Source organism: Diadema setosum, chromosome 14, assembly GCF_964275005.1.
Source record: "Diadema setosum chromosome 14, eeDiaSeto1, whole genome shotgun sequence".
NCBI classification, from domain to species: domain Eukaryota; kingdom Metazoa; phylum Echinodermata; class Echinoidea; order Diadematoida; family Diadematidae; genus Diadema; species Diadema setosum.
The window spans coordinates 38,874,109-38,900,563 of NC_092698.1; the positions used below are offsets into that span (position 1 = coordinate 38,874,109).

A 26,455-nucleotide genomic window follows, 5' to 3' on the forward strand; every position below is an offset into this window, starting at 1 on the left:
AAGCTAACATAAGACTGAACAAGGGAAGACACTAATGGTAAAAAGCACACCATTCATTAGAAAGAAGGTAATCAAGGTAATGCCTTGTTCAAAATCAATCTGAATACGCTCTAGTAACTTACCATCTGCACGGCTTCTCCCTGCCAAGAGAAAGAAAGGAATCCAGGTTTATAAGGAGTTCGGATGGATAGTGATTGAAACATGACGGTAACTTTCATTTTGAATTAAAGTACAAGATATTTATGAATCGAGAATGAAAAAGTGGTTATGGTTCTCTTCCATGTACGGTGGTCACTTCATTCGTCTCGCATACAGTTTTCGTTCACCAGTACTAATGACTTAATGTCTAGTATATCGAATCCAATTCTTTTACTATTCATATTCTACATTTTCGAAGAGATGACTATATCATGGGATTAAAGAGATAATACTGATTATTAAAGTAATGGAATGCAGCTTTATTATGTACGGAATGTCTCTTGTATGTAAAGAAATACAAGGCTTTGCGACAGCAAGTAAATGGAAATTTGGTTTGAAATCAACGGGAACACTTTGCATAGCCTTGCCTATAGTTTAGACTAGTCAAGGCTTTCTCATTGACCGTCTTCACTTTGTTATTGAACGATGGGTCTCAAACTCCCTGAACAGTCTTGAACATGAATGCTACATGATTCAGTTTGTTGGTAAACTGAGGCAAAATGAGGTCGACTTGGCATGGATTCAGTGCTTACTCTGATCATCGGACAGAACATTACGAGATGTGTTATCATGAGGTACTGAATAATGGCATAATATTAATAATGACGTGGTGCATTCTTACGGGAGGTCCAGGAGGTCCGGGTGGACCAGCTGGCCCGGCTGGACCAAGGGTTCCTCTCTCTCCTCGCTGACCCTGTGATAGGAAAGGCCCAAAGAGAGGATTGGTTACAGACCTGCACAGTTAGATCGGGGCACTCTGACAATCACATAGGGCTTCTTCCTGACGCAGTTTAAAAAGATCCGGCTAGACAGACTATACATTCAACACATGATGCCCACAAGACGAGTATCATATTAATGTGGAGTGACTTGATTTAGGATACTGTGACATAATCAGAATAAAAAATCTCAGAGATAAGCGTTTATTGTCGTAATGGTGAAAAAAGACATAGGGGGATAGTCATCACGTTTGCCATCAGCGTGATATTGATAACAAACTAGTTGTTGTAAAATATGCTCAATACTACAATGTGTGGCTGAAACACCTGCTGGTTGATTTAAGTTATATACTACCGTTAAACGAGGAGACACACAAGCGTTGCTTTACTTACGTAAACACCGCGCAAACCTGGTGGGCCACGGGGTCCGTCCTTTCCAGATTTACCCTTGGTTCCAGTGGTACCCTGTTTAAATGAACATTTTATTAGAATAAGATGTATCAGACCGATACTAAGTACATGGCATAGGGTAAAGGTCCATTATGTACATGCAGTGGTCATGGGATTTTACATAACCACCCTCATGGAATGGCATCAAACGCATTGATGTCACTGCTGCTTGTTGTTGTATGTTAGATTTATATCACCCATTTCCGTTTTTATCATTTCCTTGTTTTAAGGACGGGATTCAAGAAATCTTATTCAACGCCACGATTTGTAAGAGCTGATTGCAAACATCATCAGTGTCTGATTTCTTCTCTATCAGAATGGAAGAAAGTAAGAATCCGCACATCCTCCGTCTTCAGTTTTTGCTAAAAAATTGTTTGGTAGCAAAGCATGCACATTAGCATTGCTTATGACAGACATTCTCGAATCACAAAGAGTATACTTACAGGCAGACCGCGGGATCCTTCTCCTCCAGTGTCACCATGTCGGCCATTTTCGCCCTGCATGGATGAAATGACTTGTGGTGAACATTTCAAGTTTCCCAAAACTAACAACATGAATTTCATGACTAAAGACTAGAGAGTTGTCTCTACATTCAATGAATATGAAATCAAGATATTCATGCATTTCTCTCATAGAACAGGTATCAAGCTAATCATTGTCATGTTATAACATCTAACACTTCATAATAATGATGTAGACCATGTCAGTGTCTAAAATATGTTTAAACTATTTAAAAAAAGGAACGAATAGGGTACTGCAAAGTCAGTTGGACATTTTGTGTTGCTCTAGAATAAAAAGTCAAACATGCGTCAACATGGAAGGGCTTCTGCGAAACCAGGGTAAGACATGGTGCACCATCTAAAATGGAAAAGGGAGTGTTATAAGCATATCACATTATTGCTCAATCAGAAGGGGAACACTCACAATGGATCAAAAAACTTACAGGCTTTCCAGGAAGGCCAGGGGCTCCAGGTCGTCCGGACATTCCTTTGTGTCCCTGAAATATACCAAGGAAAGTTCGCGTTAATAATGTGTTTCAGAGCCTTTCAGTCAATTGGACTGTTTGCTAATAACGCTGTGTGATTAAAGTTAAGAGAAATAAAATGTTTTGAGTTTTATAGTAATCCTCTTAACGGCAACGTTCAGCTGTTAACGAATGGACATTATGTTCCCAAATATTGTTGGATATAATTACTATTTGATTCTTACAGATTAGAGGGCTGAATGACACCATCAGTGTGAAAATCTTTCTCGTACAGCTTTCGTGTTTTACTTACTGGAATTCCTTGTGAGCCGGCTTCTCCTCTTGGTCCGGCGGGCCCAACAGGTCCCTGAAACACAAACAAAATAATATTGATGCGTTACAGCTTCACGGTCATAATCAGGTGTGTGTCTTTTCAAAATATTCACATATTTCTGTCAGTCACACATTACCTAGACAATCATGTATTTCTACCACAGCATGAATCAAGTAGCGACACTTTCACTCAAAAGTGAGCGTACAGATATTATACAGATATTTCCTTTGCAAAATTCTATGTACCAGTCATAACAGGGCATATAAACATAATTCTATGTATCAGTCATAACAGGGCATATAAACAATGCGTATACAAATATAGTTTGTGAAAGTAGATTACTGTCTATGGCGATATGAGTTTGAACTATAAGAAAAGAATGTGATAGCAGAGATGTTGCAAAAGGTATAGATGGTAACGATCTAGTGCAGCAGTATTTGGCGATTTTCCTGAATACTGTGTGTGTTTTGTCACGATATCCCACAAAAAGTTCCATCCTCTTATAGTGAAAAAGCCTCTATGAAGCCAGCAATGCAGTTTATCTATTTCAAGTAGATATGGAAATACTTTTACTTTTTATTTTTCATGGGAACACTTTTCAAGCTAACATGAAGGAAAATAGAGGAACAAGCTACACTTTACACGAATGATTATTCTGCCCTGTATGCAACCAATGCGGATATAATGGCAGCTGGGACGTCCCAGGTGCCTAACCAACTACTACAGACAGTGAAATGCAACGTTCTGCTCTAGAGTCTCGATACTGAATACGTCTTTGATAGATAGTTTATATAGACTCTTGTTTGCTGGTCAAGAAACAATAAAGACTATCCCTTCTTTAGATTCATGTCTTACCAAAGGACCGGTAGCTCCCTCGTCTCCAGCAATTCCAACTGGTCCTTGTGCTCCTTGCTTTCCGCGTTGGCCACGTTCTCCCTGGGCTCCTACAGGACCGACTGGTCCCTATCAGAAGGGAGAACATATCAGGATTAATTGGTGTTAAAACAGACAAAGTATGCACAATCACCTGCAATCGGTGTTTGCGAGATTATTAGTAACATTTATGTTTAATAAACTACAGGCATGCTATCATGGAATCTGTAAACTGGATACCACATCTCACAATACAATAAGCATTTGATGCTAATCTAATGGCAACAAAATGATAACCTCGCCCTGTTCGTAAAGTTACAAACAACTTACGAGCGACTGGTGATCAGTTCTGATGTGCTAGACTTATCAGAATTTCCATAATTCAGCACAAGAACTGATAACCAGTCGCTCGTAAGTCGTTCCTAACTTTACGAACAGCTTTATGAAACACCCAACAGTGGGGTGTTTCAAAGCTGTTCCCCACTGTACTCTCTCTTTATCCGCATTATTTTGTGAAACTGTTTGCGGTAAAGAGACAAAGTGAGACAAGTACACAAAGTGTAAAGAGCCCACAACCAAGAACTTACCCTTGGTCCCATCAGTCCATTGGTGCCGTCACTTCCCCGAGCTCCAGTGTCTCCTCGAGATCCTTTGGCACCAGCTGGTCCTCGCGCACCGTCTTTACCGTCACGACCCTGTGAAGTGAAGGGAGGATTGATCCACAAATTAATCCTCTACTGTCAACCTCAATAAAAAAAAAGAAGTACTCTTCTATAATCAGTTTGAGCCCGATGAAAATTAGTACCACAAAGAATATAAAATATTGGTGCAAGAAAGATTATGGTAATTGTTTCTGCCATTTCGAATGTGAATATATAATGCATACAAGTGTCCTTGATTTTGTTTTAACTATCACCATCTACAAGGATAAAACAGAAAGATGAAAAACATAGAACTGCGTGATTTTCTTTTTATAATTCGGTCAGGTAATGAATTACATGTGTATGTAGAATAAAAAGTGATAAGCTGGACTTACGTTACTTCCACGGAGACCTGCGGCTCCAGGGGCTCCAATAGGTCCCCTTGGCCCGTCATCTCCTTGTGATCCCTCTGGTCCATCTGGACCAGGAGCCCCGTCACTTCCCTTTAATTGATATCAAGCAACAAGAGCACATTTGTCACCAGATTTATTACTCGACAAACATTATTTTCCTTTATTCATGACAAAATTGAATTAATAGAGCAATTGGATATGAATAATTGTGTGTTTGAGATTACTGTGTAATTGTTTAAAATCCGTCACATAATCTAGGGCCTATGCATTTAGCACTTAGACTAGCAATGGGACTAAATACATGTACTGGAAATACCCTCAAAAAGAATGTTGCAAAGTTGGTGGGGGTTTTTTCAGAATGCTTTCATACTCAACATCACAGTCACATTACTAACCATGCGGGTTTCCTGCAACACAATAGTTGTGGGAATGCGTCAAGGGAATGTAATAATCTATAGTGGCACGATGAATCTTATGCATTCTATTCATTGAATGTTGTTGTAAACTGGCTGATGAAAATGTCAAATGATTGATACTATGTGCCTGTGAAGACTGGAAAGGTAGACTTACCGGTCGTCCGAGCGCACCGGCCGCTCCTGCAGGTCCGGTCAAGCCAGCAATACCCTGCCATCAAAGACAAATCCATACATAATGAGATAATAGCAACAGGTCTCCACGTCATCAGTGTCTTTGTATTTTCTTTGTCGTCTTATAGATAACAATCATTCTTATGAGTTTGTCTATGTGCACTGAATTTGTTAGTTCAATTCAAGAAAGTATTTGATTCTACTAATTTTGCTCGTTTTGCACTGATATCGGCGGCTGAATAGCCATTTACACTGGCTACGGTAATTTTTCCATAAATTTTGGGTTTTTTAGTGTCGTTGTATAATGAATAAAAAATACGAAAAACTTTGAAGTCAACATTTTCATAGAAGATAGATTCAAAATGTTTTTTATAACGTTTCTTAAGTCTACGTTGTAACGAATTTTTACTTTTGAATTATTTCAGTTTAATTACTTTAGTCCTTTTCTGATTGTCTTCTTCTGAGTTAATTTAGATATAATGAATGTCACACACAAAAAAAGAGAGAGGACAAAATTTGTCAAAATTTAAAAAATGTCATTCAGAGAGCATTTGTATGACTCATCAGTTCGCGATTGGTGACAAACTATAATCACTATAAGAAAAATGATTGATTAATTAATTGTTAATTTATTCATTTGTTTATTCTTTCATTAATTTATTGATTTATTTTACTTTGTTTTACTTTTTATTTCATTTCATTTTTTGTGGAGGAGTCCAGGAAGACAACAATTCATATAAAAGTTTTCAAGAGCATAATGTCAATGAAATCGAGCTAACTTACACCAGGTCCAAGTAATCCGGCCTGACCGCGGGGTCCAGCGGGTCCGCGAGGTCCCTACATGGTAGAACATAAAATTATATACAGGTAGACTGAGTTGAAGCAAATGATTTTATACCAGAAATCAACACAGCAGACATTATACATGTACAGACACAACAATGACGAGATAGCTGACACGAACTGTATTATTTTAGAGGGATGAGTGTATATTGAAGAAGCTCAACCACCATCTATCCCTGATGAAAAGAGATTCAACAGCTGCGTCTCACTATAGGAATTGACCACTTGATGCAAGGTGAAGAAGTTTTGTGGCCTCTCCTTTACAAGTGAAAAAAAAAATGTGGCTTCCATGTCAAACGAGTCATTTCGAAGTAGACCTTAAAATGAATTTCAGAGTTTTCGCCTATTTTCACATCCTCTCATTCTGAGATGCAGAGTTGTGCTTCCAGCAATCAAAGGAACACGAGTGTCCCTTTATGTGCTGCTGATTTGGCACTCAAATTATTATCATTTGATATCGATACATGTACTCACCATGTTACCAGCGCGACCTTCCTCTCCACTTATTCCAGGTGGTCCTTGAAGTCCAACAATGCCAGGAGGTCCGCGGAGACCAGGGTTACCAGTTGGTCCTTTCAGACCCTGTCAGCAACAATGAAAGCAGCGTAACAATAAGCATGAAGTCAATTAAGATAAGCCAATTCGGAGCTAATTCATGCGCACATGGGTACACTTGATGGCCTTTCTTTTTTGCTCTGTTTGTTATTTATAGGCACATCACTTGTTTACAAAGCGGTATATGCACAGGCTTGTCAGTCATGTTCAAACAAAGGATGAGTTAACTTGCGTAGAACAAGACTAGTGACCAGAATGGTCCGTCAATTAAAACTTGGGAAAGCATCCATTTCATTAGTTTGCATTGGATTCATGAACAGCTGGGTGTTTTTTTTTATTTGTATTACCAAATACCAGTTTAGTGTCAGGTGGATGTGCATTATGTCTTATGGACAGAACAAGGGTTTTCTGATGATTTTCCCCTCTTATCACAATGGGGCTCATATCATGACAGCACACAACCCCACACACTAGCCATGATCACTCGATCGCCTCTTGATTGTCAGGCAAATACGATTTACTGACGCCATCCCGCCACGCTGGTTCACAGGATACAGATCTTTATCTGCAGTGAGTTACTTATACTACTCTATGACTTATAATGCATTTTCCTTCTCAAATGTGCCACATGAGATCTTTCCCAGCAGTGGTCTTTGTCACACACAAGAAGAAAAATAAGAACAGAGAAGTCACGGGTATGATTACTGAAGTCGAAACAAAACCCTAAAGTCTGATATCATTCATCACAGCGATTAAAGTACATTGTACAGCACTTACCTGTACTCCAGGATCTCCGTTAGCTCCGTTGTTTCCGCTTGGTCCCACAGGGCCCTATGAGGGATATAGTCAATGCTTAGTTCCCTATAAACATTATCACCTGTCTTATGTAAATGACCTTCTAATCGTTACTTGTTGGTACATCACTTACAGCATCACGTCCTTAAGCATATAAACACTAATATACAATAACACCCTGGAGTCTTATTTCTCTCGTAAATATAACGTCGTGCCAGAGTATAGTATGATATTCTACTTATAGAGTGGTGATAAATGCGATTAAGTCGTCCAGTTTTGCGTTTATTTTTTTTTTTTTGGGGGGGGGGTTGAGGGGGTAGAAACTAGGAGGCGATCAATGCTGCCATATGCAATTAAACATTTGGCAAAGAAAATAAGTTAGCATATTCAGAAAAAGATCCCTTCTATTTTATGTATCATGTTCTTGTAAAAGCTTTGAATATCATCTATCGTACCTATGTTAGTCAATGTACTTACAGGAATTAAAAAAAATCAAGAAAATTGCAATGGAAATTACATTTACGTCTTTTTCCCCTTTTCCTTTCCGAATCGAGGAAGGAAATAAACATATAGTAAATTTTGCGGTTGTGAAAATGTTGTTATTGTCTCACCGGCTCTCCGCGTGGTCCAGGGGGTCCGTTCATTCCAGTTGATCCAGAGGGTCCCTGTAGTAAGTTTCAAGAAGTTGCGAAGAATCGGTAAAACATAGCAAATCTACATTGGTGAAAGAGGGGCATCGCCTTCCAGCAAGTACTTTTCAACGATATTTACTGATCAGTATATTTTTCTATGACAAATACTCATACTCCTCATACTCTTTCTTTCATTCAAAGGGCATGTATAACACCGTGTGTGTGATGGGTTGTCCAGCCGTATTCTTGGCGTTTTGACCGCAGCTGCGGTCAAGAGTTTGGATTTCCATTCAATATTTCAACTCAAAATAAACAATAAAAAATATGACTAAATTGAATAATTGTGCCATGCTCAGAAGAGAAGAGGTATTGAATTATTTCTGGATGAGATCTCTAGATGAGAGTACTTACCGCAGGTCCTTGTAGACCAGATTCTCCTCTAGCTCCACGTGGTCCAGTAAGTCCCTGTTGAATACACAGAAGGAAAACATTGTTTCATTTACCAGCTCAACACATATCATCTTCTCTCCAATACGAATTTACATCATGATTTAAAGTCCACCGCGTGAAGTTACAGCAAGAATTGTTAAAAGGGATATCTTCGCCTGTGTCGTCTAACAATAATTGACGATTTCACGCTACTTGTACGATGCGGAGACAGACATGCTAATTCGAAAGCTTCGTAGTCAGAATCTGTACAGGTGCTTAGCTGGAACATATTTTAACAGTAGTGATGGCAAAAAAAAACTAACTAACTAACTAACAACCATTTATCGTGTTTCTGATTTAAAGACAAACAAACAAACGAGCTGAAATGACTCCCGTTGTAAAATTAAACATGTAACAGCTTATAATCACCTCACAATCTTTTGATTTACTCACCCTGTAGATCGAGTCATTCTCACAAACGTTATAATAACCACGTACCGTGAATCACAGAATGAGCCACAGGATTACCAAAAAGGCATCTATACAAAATAAGGAAGTTATGTCATCTACGTTTCATCTTGGTCATGACGTGAAATGTAATTTAACATCACTATAGATAAGAAACACTGTTCAAACTTGTCATCAAGCAGTTTAGATACCATGACCCTTAGAAAGAATATGAGATGACAATGCATTTCTTACAAATTATGAAAATATTGTAGTAAGATTCTCGCTCTCTCTTCTGCTAACAGTATATGAGTACATAATTATCATGGTGTTTGGTCAGCATAACCGTTGAATACCGGGACACTCTTAACCTTGGGCCAAATTGGTTTAGTAAAATTAAAATCAAGCAAAATTTTCCTCAACGAGTCAAGTACGCCACAATTGGATGAGTAGAAAAACATCGATAGCTGTGCTCTGCCTCCCTGATATCAGTACTCCCTTGATATCAACCCACCTGTAGTCCAACCCTTCCACGTCGACCTTGAAGGCCTGATGGTCCAGCCTCACCCTTCTCGCCTGGATTGCCGACTGGTCCTCGCTCACCTGGTGCGCCACCAGGTCCCTGGATGAGAGAGGGGGGGGGGGGGATGAACAGACATTACGCAAAGGATCCAGGATGATTAGACACACCAAGGAGACATCACATAATAAGGACAGTTATTCGTAATGCATAAAGTATTATTTATATGAATTCATAATTATTTTTTCTCTTAACACTCTAAGATAATCACAATATCATAAATTCAATTAAGTCATATTTTTGTAGGTACAATAACAATCACAATATGTCAGTGCATGCAAACATTATTTTCTTTTCAAATTATCAATCAAACAGGTTTGTGTAATTATGACACAATGTTAAACTTACTGAACATTCATCGCATGACTGTATTCTTTCTGTCATCATTTTTCAGCCTCATTAACATTTTTTTTCTGTGTCTATGTCTGTCTGTTTTTCTATCTCTATCTCTTTGTGTATCTCTTTCTTTGTATTCATCTCACTATAATCATTTTCATCTTATTATGTACGTGATAATATAGAGACCAGCCTACTTATTTTAATCTCATGATAATAGAGACCAGCCTACTTACAGGGTTGCCAGGGATACCACGAGCTCCTTGCGATCCTTTCTCACCATCAATACCCTGTCAAGAGAATTGTGACCTCAATACAGTCATTCATGTCATCAGTAAAAGACACATTTTTACACAGAGGGAAACATCAAATTACCTCTTGTTGTGGCAATATTTTTCCGTGTACGTACTGTTAACCTTTCAAGACATGGTCTTATTTTACTCATGTTTGAGAGGATATGTTTTCACAATATGTTAATCAACTATAAGGCTTCAGGATTTAGCTATGAATACGATATTACACAAGCAATCAAGGGTTTAAAGACACTTACATTTTATTCCTTCGATCAATATGAGTTGAATGACTACCTAATATACTGACAATATTCATCTTTGTGACTATCAAATTGCCACAAGGACTGAGTATGAAGCTAGAAGATGGTGTAACATCATACTTACGCGAGCTCCCTTGGCTCCGGTTGGTCCGTTAGGTCCAGGATCTCCTGGTTGGCCCTGAAAGAGACATACACACCAAGAAGAGGTTAATATTGAGAAATAAAAATCAAACTTTATCCCTACACCCCGGAGTATACGAGTAGACGTTAGACGTACATATACAGATCTAGGATCAGAATCATCACCAAAACGATGTGCAGTTACTTTATCATCTACCTGATATATCTTCACATATTATAAACCCTGGGGTCAAAGACACCCCTCCCCCCCCCCCCCGACATTTCGGGCCATGATTCCGCAACGCAATTTCATGATTTTTTTTTTTTTTTCATTGAAGTCTCCCGCATATTTTGAGACCAAATTTACTCCACTGAAAAATCGTTCTAGGTGCAATGCACGTCCTTTATTTTTCTAAGGAGAGTTGCAAATTGCCTAATGTATCAAAGGGCAAGTTTTCAGCAGCACTGCCATCCGATTATTAATATAACGTGATATACACTGCTCTTCCAATATGTTCGGCTGATGCGCCTTGTAGGAGGGATGGGACATGAATATTTCTTTTGTTATGATGTTATTTTTACGACTCACATGCCGAGACAAGAGATAAGATGGGAATAAAAAGACTCACGTTGTCACCACGAGATCCAGTTACTCCTGATGGTCCTTGAGGTCCTTGACTTCCCTGAGGAGTGCAAACAAATCGTTAAAAACATTACTTTAAATTCCATCAAGTTATACATAAATAGTCATCGAATAGAATGACCTAACTTAATATTATTCGTCTTACATTCCAATAAACACATATCGTTATGTCTACCCAATGCCTGACATGAAGCAAAAATCATGTAAAGGAAATAACAGCTTATAATGTGGAAACAGAAACATCGAATCCATATAGCAACATTTACCATGTTTACTGTACAACAGATAAAAAGTTGATGCGCAGTAAATCTGCTTAACAACAAAGTCTGATTAGAAAGTCTGATTTCAACCAAACCTTGATACAAGAAAATCTACGTAAATGACAATGGCTAACCCAAACGCAGACCCTAACTATATCATCATCATCATCATCATCGCATTCGTCATCATCATTTTTAGGCAAGAACAAGGTTTTCATTTCGTAAAAATCCAAGATTTCATTTCTTGACAAAGACTGATGATAAGTTTATAAGAACTAAATTTACAGTTTGTATACTACATGTATATTCTGATTTTTCTTTTTCTAATGGAGAAAATTATTGGAGAATCATTCTCGACTAGCACTAGTGCTAACTTTTGGTGCTCCTCTTAACATTTTTTCCCCCGAAACAATCAAGGTAGCTTTGAACTTGCTATAATTATGTATGTATGTATCTATACCTGCACATACATTTGTTTATTGTATTCATATTATCATACCCGCATGCTTATGCAATAGGCCTATTTACATTCTCTTGTAGGTATGTTTTGTTGTTAATAAGTTTAAACTAAACTCATCGTCATCTTCATAGTCGCCATATATCATATTACTCAACACTACCACCTCTGTGACACGTAACTTCTTGCTCTAAGAAGGCGTTTTGTGTCGATTCATAAATACTGGCAGTCTGTTGGAGTGGTACTAACCCTCTCGCCTGTTCGTCCTGCTGATCCTTGGTTACCACGTGCTCCTTGATCTCCCTGAAATACAGATTGATATGTAGAATGGAAGGAGGAATTGTAAGTATATAGAAAGCCAAATATTGGCTTTGACTTAAAGTAGCATGCTCTGGTTGGGACTTGAAGATGATGCTTTTGATGCTTGTTACCTTGTCTACGAAAGTCAGTAGTTAATGGCCCACTGTAGTTTTGCCTTCCTTAAGCTTCAGACTATAAGCTGCAGTGATTTCAGATGTGCATTCTGCGAGGACTATCATTTTAGGCTCTACGACAGCCTTTTTGAACAATACACATATCAATTCATTTACATGAAAGAAACACCTTGGACACCGGTTGGAACTTCTTTTAAACATGTACATATCTTATTAAGATCATCCCTCGAGTTTACTTATCGCAGTGTTTTGCTCAATTATGCTGCACTGCTTTATTGCCCACATAACGCCTTTCACAAAAGAGTTCATGAACAACGATTTATTTCGCTGCTGATACTTTCATTTCAGGTTATGATGAATATAAGAAATGGAGGGCGCTTACGTCTTCTCCCATTTCTCCGCCAGGTCCAACTCCTCCACGAAGTCCAGGTGGTCCCTATGGCAAATGAAGTTCAAGTGTCAAGATTTACACTTTGATTCACCAAGTCACATGAAGGATTGTTTGCAATTGATGAAGCCAGTATAAAAGTAATTATATGTAATATGAAACGGCATTGCTGAGATTTGACTCATGTCGATTGGCTCGTATCAATAATATGAGTCTGATTAAAGTTCCTTACTTCTGATGCTCTGGTTTAGAATGAACTTTGTCGAATGTGAACATGAGAATAAAGAAAGTGGAAAATAATTATGATGTTTTTCAGCATTTACGTGAAGAAACAAGAGATGTGCAAAAAATTCTCGCTTGTGCATATCAGCCCAGTGTCAATCAAACTTTTATGATAATTTTTATTTGTGCAATAATGTCAATGCTAAATTGATACTAAGAAATAAATTTGTCAGGGGAGCACATTGCACAACTAGAAGAGGCAATTCGTGCTATAAACATTTACCTGTAAACCACGTAGACCAGGTGGACCCATGACACCTCCGGAACCAGTTGGACCCTGTGGAAATATCACATATCAAACGATCTACAATAACAAAGACCGTAGGAATCATCCAACACGTGTAAACATGATAAAATGTGAATACAGTAACATAACATAAAATGTGGCCTTTCCCAAGAATCCCATCTTAAATCCGCACCTCTTCTAAATCTACATTAATGACATTTCTAATATTAGCGGCATCATCACTATATACTTTTTATACACCCAACCCTTATAAATCTTGCTGCAATTTAGCTTGAGGATATGCCAGTAAAACACGAGACAATTTTTTCTTTTTTTTTTGATTCCAGAAAAAGGCTTTCAAAAGACTATATTTATGTACTAAAACAATCTGTACCTTTTTTTTTTCAAAACATTGTAATATATGACACCAGTGTCCATACTAATTTATCTTATCATTTTTTTGATAATCACTCAAACGACCCCAGATACTCCTCGCCCCCCCCCCCAAAAAAAAAAGCACCCACAAACAATCAAAACATGTGGCACAATGGTTCTGATAAACTCAAAACGATATATACAAAAGACGCCTCTTCTCTGTTTTCTTTCAAGGTAATAATGAAGAAGCCCTTTTTAGAATGGAGTATAATCATGAAATTTTCACGAGTGATTGATTTGAATGTCATGACTTCATAATGCTTCCTCTTCTTCTCAAACAAAACAAAATCCCCCACTCCGTCAATATTACCCCGTTAAGTCAATTATTGTGCAAACTGCGTCAGTAAACACTACGCACACCCAAAACAAACATATGCAATTTTCTGTAAAATTACACGAAGTTATTATTATGATGATGACATTTGATTTCTGAACCCTCTACACCCATACCCACATTTTTTTGGAGCTATGGTGCCATCACTTCAAGCAATTGCTAGTAATGGCGCCACTTCCTGCATAAATCATTGTATTTATCCTGTCAAACAAGGTTTGTATTGAATATTTCTTTGTGCGCTACATTATATGTTTATCACTTGATTACTTTGTCATCCATAACATTATTACTGCTGTGAAAATTTATTGTGAAATAAGTAAATAAATAAATAAAAGTATCTGCAAACGAACAAACAAACTCCAACTATAATGGATTTACATCCGTGTCATTCATTGCAGAGTTGTTCATTTAGAAAAACCATAATATTGCCTTTTGATTTGTCAGGTAATTCAATCTCATTATCTTATTAAAAATTAATATTTCACATAACAAGGACTAACTGATTCATATACTTTCTCACAGTACGATGGTATGAATGAAGTTATACAATCTATGGCCAAACAGTTTAAATGAGCCATACTTTCATTTCCAAGTTCATGCATATAAAAGCTTTAATTATGTAGTTACGTAAGGAGACAATATAATTTATGATTTTTGTTTGGTAGTGATGTATTGCCCAATAAAGAATCATATTTTCACTAGACACGTTGAGTAAGTGATTAGATAACCCATGTAACATGCACTGCTGTGTATATTCTTGCAAATACTCACATTCTGTCAGTTGTGCCAATTGAAAAACAGCCTGTTTGTTTGTTTGTTTGTTTGTTTGCTTGGGTTTTTTTTCTCACAGTGGGAGGAGGACAATGATAAGATATTATAGGATGGTCACACTGTCCGAAGCTACAAGGTTTATCCCTCTGACCCGGCCCTTTGACTCACCACTTCTCCTTGGCGTCCTGCTCGGCCGTCCAGACCACGCTCTCCTACCAAACCAGCAGGTCCCTGCAGCCCAGCGGCACCACGGATACCAGGCTCACCCTATTGGAAGTTAGACATGAAATTAATAGATATAATTATTCTGTCATCCACTCATAGATATTATGATTTCTATATAATACAATATATTGTAATCTCGATGATATTAAAAACGTGATCCTTTAAAATCGAATCTGTCAGGAGAAAATCCTAATTGTGTATTGATTGAGGTCGTCGACATCTCACCCTTAAAGTTATCACAGATATTAAATTTGATCTTGTGTAAATGACGTTTGATGTATTCGAAATTAGCTAGAGGAAATCATTTAGAAAAAAAAAATACTTGAAACAGCAATTCAAGCTGACTTACTTCACCACCAGCAAGTCCAGTGTTACCCGTCGGGCCAGGAGGTCCGCGCTCACCGCGATTTCCGCGAGCACCAGCGCTTCCAGGAACACCAGCAGGTCCCTGTCAAAACACGACATAACACAATTATATTATGAATTGCATATGCAAACAAAACTTACAACCATAATGACAGGCTGTCTGTAGTGTCATATACAAAAGATTAATGCTTTACTCCTGTGTCCGCTGTGATTTATCATATTCCTGCACATTGTTACCTTCTGTATGCCTTCTATTCTGAGAAATAACATGAGTTAAATATCACGAGCTTTATATAGGCCCTTGTGAAAGTTCAATTAACGCAGGAGATCACTCACGAAGAGCTCACTCATGTTCATGTACGTTATTTCTGCTCCTCCAGTTAAAAACAACAATATCGTATTTCTTTATTTTGCGTTCATCTTTATTTTGATTTGTTGTCAAGCAAGTCTGTGACGGCCTTGATTTATTTAATGACATGAAAAGTCGAAATTTCTATGCGAAAAACATTCGAGTGTTAAGGTGACTTTGGTACTTACCTGACCACCGGCCAGTCCCTCAGGTCCCTGAGGTCCGCCCTCTCCCCGGCGTCCCTGGGCTCCAGTCACTCCGACCTGCCCTGGTGGTCCGGGTTCTCCATCCTCGCCCTTCACAGAACAAGAAACATTCGTGTAACTATCTCTCACAAGAAACACAATACGACAAAGAATAGTAAACTACAACACCTCATAAGATCAAAAAGGGTATGGTACTGAATCGCCCATTTTGTGTGTGTGTGTGTGTGTGTGTGTGTGTGCGTGTGTGGAGAGAATAGCAATGCTTTGATAAAGACGGCGGTTTGCCAGTGTTTGATCATTTACAATAAAACTAACAAAGAAATTGATAACTTGGATTTGCCAGTGACTGAGCAATCATGGGCAGCTGTTCGACAGCTACAATTGAACGCTTGATCCACCTTTGAATATGATGATAGTACTTCTCTGCCTATAAGATAAAGCCATTTCAAACATTGATACAACTTGACTTACACGGTCTCCTCTTGATCCTGGTTCTCCGGGTGCTCCTTGGGCCCCATTGAATCCCTGAAAGAGGGTGGGACGAAAACAAGGTCTTTGTGTCATTTTATTTCTCAGTGAATGATGAAAACACTGCAACCTCTCCATTTTTCCACAAGAAATTACCAGCTTAAAGGGATCGTACAGTATTGGTGGAGATGAGAATTGGGCTTTAAACTTTTTGCGAGATACCAAAAAAATACTTATGTTATAGTACAGAGCATACCATTTTAAGAGGAATTCAATGTTTATCTGATGAAAATCGGGTCTGGAATGACTGAAACATCCAAAAACAAAGTAAAACAAAGCGATCGTAATAAAGTGTGGGTCCCACACTTTATTAGAATCGCTCTTTTTTGGATATCTCAGCCATTTCAAAACCAATTTTCATCAAATAAACGTTGAATTCCTTATAGAATTACATGCTCTTTCATATTTCATATGAGGTTCCTCATTATCTCACCAAAAAATGTTGAAACCTGAAATTAGGTCTCAACCAAAACTATACGACCCCTTTAATGGCAACAAACTAATAGGCTAAACCTGCTTATCCTGCGGATGTGGCGAACTTTAAACTTCATGTCTTGTTTGTCTTAAGAACAGCGTTCGCCAATGCCCATATGCTTCAACAGTCATTATTTTCTCATGCATTCTTCTTATTATGTGCACACACATTCACAGGATTACAGTCTACCATATTAAATATGCCAAAATATTAAGAAAGTCAAAAGTGAATAAAGTATACAGAAAATTTTCAAACAGCTACTACCGTCTGTCAATAACAGAGATGATAATATAATTCAAGCTTGTATGTGTGTGTGTATGGGGGGGGGGGAATAAATAAATATCTATTGATAGGCACGAAAAAAAAAAAACTTTCTGGTCATATATCAACCACTTACTAACCCTACCTATCAATCTTCTTTCTGACAAGACAAGTCAGGCGAAGATTCCTCTATACGAATACTTCTACTTCATATGAACTCATCATCTATAGCCCAGAATTATCAAACCGAGTCAAAGCTACTCACAGCCTCGCCCTGTACTCCAGGGGGTCCAGGTTGCCCTGGTGGTCCCTGTGCTCCCTGCAAGACGGAGAAGAGAAACCACAGTTATATTTCTTAACATCAGACAGAATTAAGGAACAATAGAATCGTGATAATGATGAGCCAAACGTTGAATTCACACCATAACCGATTTGGGCCTCCAGAACACAATGTCAATACCAAATATTGACAGTTTTGGCGAGATTATGATACCTGAGACATCTCCGATCTCCGCAGACAATAGTCCGCAGCTGACTATAGCTGCAGAAGGATGCAGACATTATTATTGGACACAGTGCGTAGGATATGTATTATTATCTTGAGAAAGTTGTTATGACATTTCAGTTTTGATACAAAAACAGCAACAGGAAAACAAAATCACCAAAATATTTCTGCTAACATCTCAGGACTGTTTGCTAATTATAAAGACTTAATACCGAATGGTTTGATCCCTCGAACATCATACTGAGAGTTCTGGACCATTTGCGTTGCTGCAATGGTTTCCACTTACCTTCTGTCCATTTGCTCCGGGAGATCCTTCTTTGCCAGGTGAGCCCTGCAAGAAATCAAATCAAAATGTTCATACTTTGATAACCTATGTTTGAAATAAACATCCGCAATAAGGAAAGTCATCGCATCAACATTAAATAATCACATTCCTTAATCATCTTTTTTGTATATAGATTCTCAGATACTATACGACTATGTATCTATACTGATCTATAACGATAGATTAGAAACTGCTTCTTTTAGCACAGTGTGTTCGTTATCCATATAATTAGAATGAATATCTTATTTTCACTGGTTTTGTTTTGTTTTTTTACTCATCAAGAAATATGTATTTTTGTCAGATTGTGGATGAGGCACAAGGTAAGAGACTCACAGTTGGCCCAGTCTTTCCGTCATTTCCGGCCGCTCCATCCTCTCCAGGTGGACCCTGCAAACAATGAGAAAAATGTTGCAGGATAACGATTGTAGCAAGCTTCATTAACCTGATATCTAAAACCAACATATTCCTGCATCGATCTGTTATAATTATTTCAAAAGCAATTACAAGAAGATGATTCCGAATTAGGCAAATCGTCATTAATATTTCATGTTGATTTGTTATATTCGCTATGTGTTACTGATGATCTTTCCAACCACTGGCAATTGATTTTCTTCACGATTTTGTTTGATCGGTTAATTAGCCCTAACATTTAAAAACTCCTGATAAGTTTGTAATTATAGACTTGATTCATGATATGGTATTAGTAATAGTTTTCCATTCTCCTTATCTTGTCTGTGTCAGCGTGAAAAGAAACTCAAAGTATAGGTAGATAGAGGGCGGTAATTTCAACTCACATTCACGCCAGCCTGTCCTGGAGTTCCCGGCGTGCCTGGGGTTCCCTGTAAAAATAGAAGCAAGAGAAATCGTAAATACATCCACTCACGAGTCAACATGGCTGTTTGCCAGAATATCAACAACTTGCCTGTGAGCCCCACTCCAAACAAGACTGATTATGTCCAGAAAAGACTTATGTTGTGTATACACGTAAGAATTATTTCATGATACATTTGAAGATTTATTTTATTCATGGGATGTAGATATACTCTCAAGAGATGAACAAACAGAGAGGGCTACGAGTTGCTCTCGACATCATGATTAACTATCACCAAGCCTTCTCGATTCCTTTTATTTGTTCCTAATTTTTATCATGACATTTAATAAGCATGACTTACTTTACACTTGGATAGTAGAGACAACACAACAGAAAATATAAGGACACGATTGGCAACAGCATCAGATTTGGAACAGTTACAGACAATAAAGTCAAGTGGAAGTTCGGCGAAAAATAATCACTTAATCTATTATCGCATATGCCATCATTACGCTACTATCGTTTTACATTCTGCAAGCCCTTCAATGAAGTTCTACTTAATTCCATGCATTGAGTTGGGTGTTCTATAATAGGCCTACTCAACGCGATCAACCATACTGTATTATGCATAGAGACTATTGGGGTTTGCATGTGTGCAAGTAAACTCACCCTGCTTCCAGCATCACCTGGTGATCCTGGAGCTCCCTGTTCACCAGTGTCACCCTATATGGGAGAGAGGGGAAGAAACACATCATATTGGTAAGAAAAGATTCACATTTCTTTTCGCAACAATAGTAGCTCAAGACGAAGACCATGTACCTGTCATTGTTGTTCAAACGGCACGTGGTGGTATGTGTTTAAATTCTAAAAAGCCATGTCCACCCTTCCCTTCCACCCTTCCTGAGATCAATACTTTGTTACAAAGCAAATATTTAGGTAATAAGTCTTTGTCTCTTGTATGGTTGTGCAGCAAGTGTTTCTTCCAGAATACTATATGGATCCCGAGTACTGACTGAATGAATAGTGGATGGAAGCGGATTCATTGTAAGGGAGGAGAAATCAATGATATGGTGTTGTCGCACGAGATTAATCAAAACCATTTGATTATGAAAACAAAAGGCGAGGTTTTGAAGGTCGAGGAAAAAATTCTGCAGAGAGAATATGATTTGGTTAGAATTAAAGTAACTCAATTAAGACTGTAAACACAATGAATAACACCTGTTACGGGGGAAAAATCGTAATGCCGCTCTACAGAGGATTCATTGAAAGTGAGATAATACTGCCGACCGGGACTGCGGACTGTTGATTGTCGGGCAAACTTCCTGTATGGACACAGTCATACAGAGGGACCCTGCCACACTGTCTCTCTATGTTACATTGTCACATTGTTTTGGAATTATTTTTGAAAACCAAGCATGTAGTCGGTATAATGTAGCTTATTTATACAGGAATACTTACCATAGCGCCACTGAGTCCTGATGCTCCAAGAAGACCTGGTGCCCCTTGGATACCCTGCAGAGGAGATGGAATACCAATGTCAAGGTGAGTTGGAAGGAATAGACCCACGGTAGATTGGGATTCTTCCTATGATCTCATGCTTTTAACCAACTTTCTCTCGGCATTGCTATATTTACACTACTAATTAAGCTTCATTTGATTTTTTTTTTGTCATGCTGTCGCTGAAGAGTGTTTTACACAGCATTATCATGATGACTATTTGGTATTTGAAAAATTGATCAGTGTTGAAATGTACCGTCACAGCTCTTAGGCATTTCATTGAATTCAATTTACGGCCACGTCAAACAAAGGTCCTTCAGTTGATCAATTGACGATAGCGATCCGTAAAGTGGGGGGGGGGGGGGCATTTACAGGGGTGCACACGCCCCCCCCCCCCATTCTTTTCTTTTTATTTCTTTTGCTTATACAAAAAAATAAAGAGCCCCCCCCCCCCCCACTGGTAGATGTTGGATACTTATAACAACCAATGATTATGATATAATTATGTCGCATTCAGTTTGCCACAATATACAGTTCGAGGATTTATTACTTAATTATGAAAGCATGATGTAAAAGGTACGTACAGGTTCCCCCATTGGTCCACGTGATCCGGATGGTCCAGTCAAGCCGGGTTCTCCCTGCAGATTTCATGTGATAAATTCCATGACAAATATTCATTAAATGGGATGAATACTAGCTTGAAAATTGAAGTATGTGCTCAAAAATCATTTATGAAAATTTAATCAGTGTCATGCAGTGAAGAATTTGATATTTTCGTGTCAATATTGTATACATCATAGTATGTTAGGCAGAGGATCTTCTTTAAGAAAATAGTTTAAGCAACTCCTTACTTCTTCTCCGAGGCTTCCTTGTGGTCCAGGTTCTCCGGCTGCTCCAACTTGGCCCTGTGAACGAAGCAATCAACAGGTATATACTAGTACTGCTTAGATGAAGCAACTATAGCTAACCAGTTGATATCACAAAAAATCTTTAGTTCATGCTTCATAAGGAGTTCAAACAAAAGAGAGAGAATTTACGAAGTTGTCTTCATAATTGAAATAAATGCATGCCACATTTGCCTCAATCAAAGAATTAGTGCTTAAAAGACTGCAAATCTGGTGGAAGACGTTTAAACTTCTTTAACTTATCACGAATGAGACCGAGTACGAAATGCTGTGACTTTTTATCTGTGAAAATATTATCCTTGAAGCTTTGAATTTGTGACATTCACCGAGTATTATGGAGTATTATGCAAATCATGCTATCAAACTTACCCTAGCTCCAGCAGGTCCACGGGCTCCAGCAATTCCAACGAAGCCAGGAATACCCTGTCATGAGAAAAACGAGACAAATTTCTTACTCATTGGTTGTGTGTTACATTGTAACAATCTTCAATTTGTTACAAGTACCCTCAATAAGAATGGTTTCTATGTTGAGATGTCTGGTAGAAATATCATTGGTCAAGCAAGGGTAATAGAAGGGAAAAAATACTTGCGTGACTTATAGAGTTCGACTGGTGTATGATTTAGGAAGTTAGAGCACTAAAATCAATAGAACATCAACGGAGGAAATGTAACGATTACACTTATGTCAAAATTCAACTTTATCATGTTAATCGAAAGATTATAGTGAAAACTCATAATAGATATCTTCCTCAAAGTTAATTACAAATACAAAAGAGAGTAGCTGTACACTGGGGGAAACTAACGTGATTGTGTGATAAGGCAAGCAATAAATCATACTATTTAGTAAGAGATTAATTCTGCTAATGCCATCAATCTCGAAAGTTACAAACCACATCTCCACGCTCTCCAGTTATTCCGCTGATACCAGTCACACCCTGTGAAATACAAAGAGGAATTTAATGAACAGTCATTCAGATTCAGCAAATTAGATGAAATATTTCATGAGATATAAACATATCAGTCTCTTCAACATAATTATGACTGAAAATATATCTTCATGATAACTGATGTTGTCCGTCTACTGACAACAGATATGGTCCTGATGTTACTTCCTAAGCGTGTTCGTAATAGCAAAGGATGAAAAAAATTTTGTCTCCTAAATACACAGATCCACGCTTCTTGTTCTATGACATTTGACATTCTATGACATGAGATGCAAAATGTTCATTCAGTCTTTCTTATAGTATATCAGAGAAACAAGTGGTGTTCTTAGTACCTGAAATTAACCAAACTCATAAAGTAGATTTTACTTATGTTGAAAATTAAAGTCTTTGCTTAAGATATTTTGCGATCTTTTGAAGACCTGTCATAGGTTGGCATAACACTGAAGGTCACGGGGAAAGCCACGTGGTACGTGACGTCATTCATACCTGTGGTCCTGTGGCTCCAGCCATACCTGGTCTTCCTACGTCACCGGGAGTGCCCTACATCACAAGTCAATAGGGTGCATTGATTAGCCACAATCAGATCTAGACATTAACACTTTACAAGCATATGCCGTATTAGTCGAATACACAATATGGTGATCATGAAGTTTTATATAATTAGATGAATTAAGAAATTTTAATGCTGTTTGACACTCAATCACAGGTATGCGATCATAACTAGTATATGTTCTAGGCCTATCTGAAGATTGACGTCAATTTTCCTCTCTTTCTATTTCAGGTTTAATACGAATAGAACCCCTAAGCTTCCTTCATGAGGTTTCGTGAAACGATTATTAAACCTGATGGCATGGAGGTCCGCATGGAGGCCGGTCCCCTTAAGTACCACAATTTTCAACTGAGCGCTCGACCTCGGGTATCATGTTGATTTTTTAGCAAGGCTTCATGCAACGATAACTGCCCAAGGAATAAACATTTATTCCAAGTTATTGAATCTTCAAATCAATTCGATTCACGTTATTGAAAATTATAGAAATGGATTGAATTGAGAAGGAAGCAAGATGATCCACAGCATTTGTATGGCGCCATTTATATCTGTTTTAAAAAACATTCAGAGATCAAGTCAAAAAAAGACGAAATTATGATGAACTTACCATGATTCCAGTGGACCCATCCTCTCCGTTATTTCCTGGTACTCCCTGCATGGAGGTCAAATTAATGAGAGCGATCAACAGTGTGTCAAAACAGCCGTGACATCTACTCTTCATCATTATGACTAAAAGATCTCCCTGACCCGGTAGCCTGAAAGAATGAGATTCCAGTCCAGCATGTCTGCATATATCTAAGAAGTATAATTATATCGTGTTTAGCAACAAAAAGCAACGTCTATCTTCCCTCGATTATTACAGTGATTATAACTAGAGAGTGTGGATCTGTTTTCCACAAACACGGGTTACCCTTTTAGTCCATGACAGAAAGAAACGAAGCTATGATGAATTTTAGAAGCACAGTCTCACCCTGGAAATCAAAATGCACTCAGTTACCATGGTTACACGGCTCGAATAAATACCTAAGTCAGCAGTCGTGATCGAATAGTTAAAAGATAAGGGTATAGCGTGATCCACCTTCATTTAACGATACATATATAGCGCTTGTCATCCAAAACCAATTCACATTTTGTTGACATTTTGTTGACCAACTGGGTGCTGTACAGGGAAGGAGACGCGACTTTGAAATAGTATTCACTTTTCCCTAAGCAGCTGATATAATGGTAAAAACTCTGCCGTGGGAATGCTTGTTCAGGTGTACTTACAGGGGCTCCAGCGCTGCCGGGTTTTCCACGCTTTCCGGTCTCTCCGATTAGACCTACAGACCCAGTCGGACCTTGAGCACCACTGGTTCCAGTGACTCCCTGAAAGAGGAACGAAGTTAGAAGAGTGATAGAAGTTAACATTCTCATTACATGGCAACATAAGCGTGAAGAAGAATTTATCCTGTAGGAAAGCTGCCTATACCTGAACGAAACGTTGTTTGCTCGTTTTCATTAATCACGGGATAGAAAATGTCCTTGATTACCAAAACAGACTATTTTTTTCCAGTGAGGCCTAGATATTCATAGTTTTTAAACTGCTCTTTTCTTTTCTTTTTTTACTCCAAAAAAAAATCACATGTTACCATCCCCCTAATTCTTTGATAGTCTTTTCACTGCAAACTCGGCAGTTTAATTCATATCCTGACGCGTCAGTTGTCCGATTACCATCTTGAAAACCCCAGAAGTATCAAAGCCTAAAAATCGTTAAAACATCATGGGCCGGATATCTGGACTAATTTGACCTAAAATCTAAAACTGTGCACATCGGTAGATATCTTCAAAACATAACCAAAAAAAAAAAATATAGACATAGGAATTCACGCTTCACAAAATGATAAAGAGAAAGCAAATCCAACAAAGATGAGTACATCCCTTGGTTTTTGCACTATAGCTTTACACTCAAGGCAACTAAATAACATGATGGAGTGATTTCAAAAGCTCTTAAAAAATAAAATCATTTTAAAATTTTTACAAGTAGAAAAGGATATCATCCACAATCTTAACTGCATCTCATCTCTAGATCTATGACAGCATTGTGTCCAACCAATGTTACAACTCACTTGATTGCCTGTCGAGTTTATTGCTTATTAATCTCAGATTATCACCTTCTCCAAGTTCTGTTGTTGGAATATCATTAGTATCTTTACCTGTCCAACTTTGAACTGTTTAAACTGAAATAGTTTAATACAATACAAGTGAGTTTCGTAAGTTAGTTGAGTCATTTCTTCCAACTGACCTTGGCTCCATGAAGTCCGAGTGCTCCTGGCAGTCCTTGAGGTCCAGTCCTTCCCTATGGGATGGCCAACAAACAATGTTTTTAGACTCAATCAAAGCATGACAAAACAATTTCATATCAACTGACAAGACTTTTGAATGACGAGGAAAATAAAGAGAAATGGATCCCTAACAAAATAACAAAAGAACAACATTAGGGTGCACGACAAAGCAATACTCCTTGACAAATTAGAAAAGATATTTAATATGCCTTTGTGACCAATGTTTCATGACAATGCAGCAAAAACTCTCAGATTAAATGAGTAGACGACATTGTAAATGGATATTATGCAGATATATTCAAACAGGATTTGGAGGCCCTATCTACTAACACAAAGGTATGTCTAGATGTGACTAGCGGTGATTCGAAGACATAACGATGTTTTGTACAATGATTTGCTATCTATCTCATTTTTCATGGATTGTAAATGAAAACTGCTATTGAAACCCGTGTCATAGATGTAGGCCCTTCAGAAAAAAGAAAAGAATTATCTGAGGAAATGAACTTACAGTAGAGCCCTGTGCGCCCTGCTCGCCAGTAGTTCCCCGTTGACCCTGTAGCCACAAACAAGTATAAAGACAAGTGGTTAAAGGTCCTGTTTACCTTGGGAGCAGTGATTTAAAAAATTTTCAAATATCACATTTCATGCATATGTGTAGGTGTGTTGTATCACAAAACATCCTGCCATATAAAATTTTTGCAAAAAAGCCTAAAATATAAGGAGATATCAGCATCTTTCTCATTAAACCGTAACTGTAGACGGTTTAGTCTGGAAACAGTTTTATTATAACTATTGTTCACATTTTGTGTATTTAACAATACTTAGCATCGATTATACGGATTCAAATTTTTACAGTGGTTGTTTCTATCCCTAACTCACACTTTAGAACCATTTTAAAGCACTAATGCTGGGTTTTTGTTTCGTCTGCAAATGGTAAATTATTCCTTTAAGATAATCAGCCGTCTTCAATAGAACGAATACATTGGTGCAGGTCGATCAACAAAGACTGTCTGGCTGTAAATGGTCCTTCATTCAAGAGGTGGAGTAATTTATCTGGGTAACTTGATTCAAATGATAAATAACTATGCTGTAGACAAACTATATATTTCTTCTTTTCTTTTGTAGTTGGTAATATCATCATAATGAAAGATAAAAATTGAAAGACCACACAGAAAGTATTTCCGACGAATGGCAAGTATTCAAGTGAGTCATAGATTATACTGTAATTCACAATGGGGCAATGATACATACGGCTGGTCCCTTTGGTCCGGTTGAACCGGTAGCTCCAGTCAAACCACGTGCTCCCTGTTTGGGACAAGAAGAAGAAGAAGAAGAAGAAGAAGGAGAAAAAGTTACACTCAAACCAAATAAGAAGGCTGAAGCAGCTCAAAAACTTCAGAACTGTCTTGAGGACATCAAAATCTGGTCCTCAAACAACAAGCTTTGCCTCAATGAACAAAAATCAGAGATGATCCATATATATTCCAAACA

The 26,455-nt window shown here is 38.0% G+C and overlaps 1 protein-coding gene across 1 annotated transcript in view; it reads right to left on the reverse strand.

Annotated features, from left to right (window-relative positions):
• Positions 1–26,455, reverse strand: part of LOC140238350 (uncharacterized) — a 36,691-nt gene that overhangs the window by 5,216 nt on the left and 5,020 nt on the right. Inside the window, exons 8-48 of the mRNA XM_072318283.1 lie at positions 26,216–26,269; positions 25,473–25,517; positions 24,925–24,978; positions 23,910–24,008; positions 23,251–23,295; positions 22,583–22,636; positions 22,043–22,087; positions 21,522–21,575; positions 21,099–21,152; positions 20,209–20,262; positions 19,420–19,473; positions 18,734–18,778; positions 18,273–18,326; positions 17,901–17,945; positions 17,375–17,428; positions 16,317–16,370; positions 15,828–15,935; positions 15,274–15,372; positions 14,868–14,966; positions 13,157–13,210; positions 12,646–12,699; positions 12,079–12,132; positions 11,099–11,152; positions 10,474–10,527; positions 10,033–10,086; positions 9,395–9,502; positions 8,416–8,469; positions 7,984–8,037; positions 7,355–7,408; positions 6,497–6,604; positions 5,963–6,016; positions 5,163–5,216; positions 4,575–4,682; positions 4,126–4,233; positions 3,521–3,628; positions 2,645–2,698; positions 2,311–2,364; positions 1,811–1,864; positions 1,311–1,382; positions 821–892; positions 123–140 (exon numbers count right to left, since the gene is read on the reverse strand). Coding sequence (XP_072174384.1) covers positions 123–140; positions 821–892; positions 1,311–1,382; positions 1,811–1,864; positions 2,311–2,364; positions 2,645–2,698; positions 3,521–3,628; positions 4,126–4,233; positions 4,575–4,682; positions 5,163–5,216; positions 5,963–6,016; positions 6,497–6,604; positions 7,355–7,408; positions 7,984–8,037; positions 8,416–8,469; positions 9,395–9,502; positions 10,033–10,086; positions 10,474–10,527; positions 11,099–11,152; positions 12,079–12,132; positions 12,646–12,699; positions 13,157–13,210; positions 14,868–14,966; positions 15,274–15,372; positions 15,828–15,935; positions 16,317–16,370; positions 17,375–17,428; positions 17,901–17,945; positions 18,273–18,326; positions 18,734–18,778; positions 19,420–19,473; positions 20,209–20,262; positions 21,099–21,152; positions 21,522–21,575; positions 22,043–22,087; positions 22,583–22,636; positions 23,251–23,295; positions 23,910–24,008; positions 24,925–24,978; positions 25,473–25,517; positions 26,216–26,269 — 2,628 coding nt within the window. The remainder of the gene's footprint in view (positions 1–122; positions 141–820; positions 893–1,310; positions 1,383–1,810; positions 1,865–2,310; positions 2,365–2,644; positions 2,699–3,520; positions 3,629–4,125; positions 4,234–4,574; positions 4,683–5,162; positions 5,217–5,962; positions 6,017–6,496; positions 6,605–7,354; positions 7,409–7,983; positions 8,038–8,415; positions 8,470–9,394; positions 9,503–10,032; positions 10,087–10,473; positions 10,528–11,098; positions 11,153–12,078; positions 12,133–12,645; positions 12,700–13,156; positions 13,211–14,867; positions 14,967–15,273; positions 15,373–15,827; positions 15,936–16,316; positions 16,371–17,374; positions 17,429–17,900; positions 17,946–18,272; positions 18,327–18,733; positions 18,779–19,419; positions 19,474–20,208; positions 20,263–21,098; positions 21,153–21,521; positions 21,576–22,042; positions 22,088–22,582; positions 22,637–23,250; positions 23,296–23,909; positions 24,009–24,924; positions 24,979–25,472; positions 25,518–26,215; positions 26,270–26,455) is intronic.